The sequence below is a fragment of the Nematolebias whitei genome, chromosome 4 (genome assembly GCF_014905685.2).
Source record: "Nematolebias whitei isolate Nwh7 chromosome 4, NemWhi1, whole genome shotgun sequence".
NCBI lineage: Eukaryota > Metazoa > Chordata > Actinopteri > Cyprinodontiformes > Rivulidae > Nematolebias > Nematolebias whitei.
In genome coordinates, this window is record NC_056501.1 from 20,768,548 (window position 1) to 20,771,714 (window position 3,167).

Genomic DNA, 3,167 nt, shown 5'->3' on the forward strand with positions numbered 1-3,167 from the left:
AGTATATATATATATATCTGTATATGTATCATTATATATATGTATATGTTTGTGTATTTATATATATCAGCAAATGTTACAGAACAATCTGATTGGACAGCTGCAATCAGTGCAACTCCAAAGGATCCTATGATTGGTTAAAAACTGTGCCTAGCAACAATAGCAGCGTCCATCTGATAGATCTCTGCATAGTGAGCTCCTGTAATCAATTCACTATCCTGTCCCTGGTTTTCATGACGCATACGCAGCCCTTGTCGCTGCCCCTCCCTACTCTCCACTCCACCACACCCGTCCTTATGAGCACTGAACGTCTGCCAAAACCAGAGCATTTATTTGTAATCTCATTACAACCAGACTAATTAATTAGAACTCAAATCACCCTTGGCTAAAATGTTTGACATGATGTTTGCTCTTTGTGCACTCTGTCCCCTTATATTTATTTTACTGTATTCATTCAGCACTGAAATAGGCTGAAACAAACTCATTTTGCTAGGATTACGGATGGATCTAGATTTTTACTGATGCATGGATAACCCAGATTTGTGTGGGATGGTATTTATTGTGTTTGGCTTATATCAAACAGAGAGGAGAATGGGACATAACCTGCTTTTTATAGATCAATACGGTCACTGAGGGTCAACGAAATACACAAACAGCAGCAACGTGATAAAAAATCGAACGCACTGACACACAGACACAAGGAGAAATGCAATGTGCATGTTTGGCCACAAGAGGGGGCTTTTCATCCTCATCGTCTCTTGTTCTCCTCTAACACTCTTTTTATTTTTCTCCATAAAGGGTTCTACACCCTGATATCAGAGGGGAGAGATGATAAGCTTTATATTACATTAGCAGTCTAATACACTCCAGCAATCATATCAGTGGTGTAGCTACACCGGCTGCCTCGGTGTCTGCTGCACATTTCTTGATGCTGCGGAAATTAAAATGTCAGCTGTCCTAGATATCAGACTTAGATGTGCATGATCATTGTCTAACAATACCTGCACATTTCCATCAAGTTACATAATAAACCAAATAAGTACAAATAAAATATATTGGATACAAAAATCCTGCAGTATTTTTAAACATGTGTTTACACACATTAATGTTTACATGTATATCAAGCCATAGTTTATCTTCACTAGTTTCATGCATATTTTTCACATTTCAGAACCTTAGCCTTTTTAATACAGAGCTGCGCAGTTTCTGATTTTACTGACTTATTCATACATAATGTGCATCAGGAAGCAATGGATGTGCAAAGGACTGCAGGTGCAGACATGCTGCACCAAGGCTGGCCTGCTTCTTTATGAAAAAAAAAAAAAAAAAAAAAAAAAAAATGAAAAAGATGAATAAATAATAGAAAAGAGGGCTGGTCTGCAGAGGATCTCATGGTGGAAGCTGCCAGAATGAATTTGTGAGGTTGCTCCACTTTTCGCTGAAAATTAAAAAAAAAAGAACTAGTTATAAAATAATGACTTGCCATCCAGTCATTTAAGCTTGAACTGTCAGTTTCTAAAATTAGTAAATGGCCTCCACTCCTATCAGCATCAAAACTCATGCAGATGTGAGAATTATGAGACCATGTGAGGTGAAGGTGTTCCAGAAACAGACGCATCGTGTGTGTGTGTGTGTTTAGCATGTTGATTTAGAGGAAAACATTTATGTTTCGGTAAAATAGATGGTCTAGAGGAACAGACAAACCACAAAATTTAAAGTACAATATTAAGTACTTTTTTTTTTAATAGATAATACTCAATAATATACTTTGTACCTCAGTGACAAATTCTGCCATCATAATCTAAGAAACTTTTACTGAACGTGATTATTGCCCACCACCAAAGGTAAAAGATGATAATGTTTTGCTTGTGTGTGCATGCATGTGCTTGCCTGAAGCATTAATAAAATATATAATGAGCAAGTGAACATATTTTATTTGAACTCTCATATATCGGATGTACATTTTCAACTCATTTAACTTTGGACAAACTACTATTCAAGATGACTGCTACAGTTAACCAAACAAAAAAAATGTGTATACTTTCAGTCATCCACTTTGGCAAATAGTGAGAGACAATGTGCTGTGGCTGAAGCTGAAAGGCCTATACAACATGTGTTTGTGTTTTAGAATGTTGCCAATAACTTTTGACTGTCTGTTAGCAAAATATATCATGAATGAGTGAAAAGTGTTGAATGAAATACTAAGAGAGTAATTGTCGGGCGTACTTCTAGAACTCATTGATGTTTGGAGCAAAACATATTCAAGGAGGCTGTCACAGCAAATTCACTGTTTGAAACACAAAAGCAGCTATACCACGGTCAATTTAACACATTTTGGGCTAAAATATGGTGTGTTAGTAGATGTGAAACAGAATAAACTTTTTTTTTTTTTTAAAAAGCAACTTACTATATAGAAGAAAAATGAAGAAGGGAAAGCAAATGGCAAAGAGAAGCTCAAATGAAATGAAGATGAAATAGATCAAATGAAAAAAGATAATAAATAAAATGAAGTTTGTAAAATTAACATGAGTTGTAGCTACATGCTGTCACTGAAAGTTCATTTTCAAGTAATTAATAATAAAAAAAAAAGATTCAACCTAATAACATTAGAGGAGCAACACAATAAAATGATTACTTTACATTCCCTGCACAAGCTTTAATCCTGGTCAGCTGGGAATACTGGCAAAAGTCAGAAGGAAAAAAAAAAAAAAGAACAATAATTTCTTGTTTAATTGACTGAGGAAACCAGGATAATGCTGTATGGGAGAATGTTATACTTTCCAAACCACAGATGGAGTGTTAATATGATGTCATAACCACAGGGTTGCAGTAACATTTAGATATTTATCTACTTGTTAATGTCAATTATTCGGTTCACTCAGTGCATCTTTGTGGGACAGTTTTTTTTTTTTTTTTTCATTCTTAGAGGAGAATGCAAGGTGAGCCAGGATCGGGTTGAACATCAGGACAAATTGATTGCAAATTGCATATGTATAGTGATTTGTAAACAAGCAAAATGCTTATTTAATATTCTAAAAATGTTAAATGCATATTCAGTTCTTTAGTCAATGAGGTGCACAATTTTCATCCATCCATCCATCCATCCATTTTCTTTACCCGCTTATTCCATTTTGGGTCACGGGGGTCGCTGGTGCCCATGTCCAGCA

At 35.4% G+C, this 3,167-nt stretch overlaps 1 protein-coding gene across 1 annotated transcript in view; it reads right to left on the reverse strand.

Annotated features, from left to right (window-relative positions):
* The window catches only part of LOC119408719 (protocadherin alpha-3), a gene marked incomplete at its 3' end in the record, with an annotated part of 7,546 nt that extends 5,928 nt beyond the window's left edge, over window positions 1-1,618 (reverse strand). The window contains 1 exon segment of the mRNA XM_037675560.1: window positions 1,477-1,618. Coding sequence (XP_037531488.1) covers window positions 1,477-1,618 — 142 coding nt within the window.
* Window positions 1,619-3,167: the final 1,549 nt, after the last annotated feature.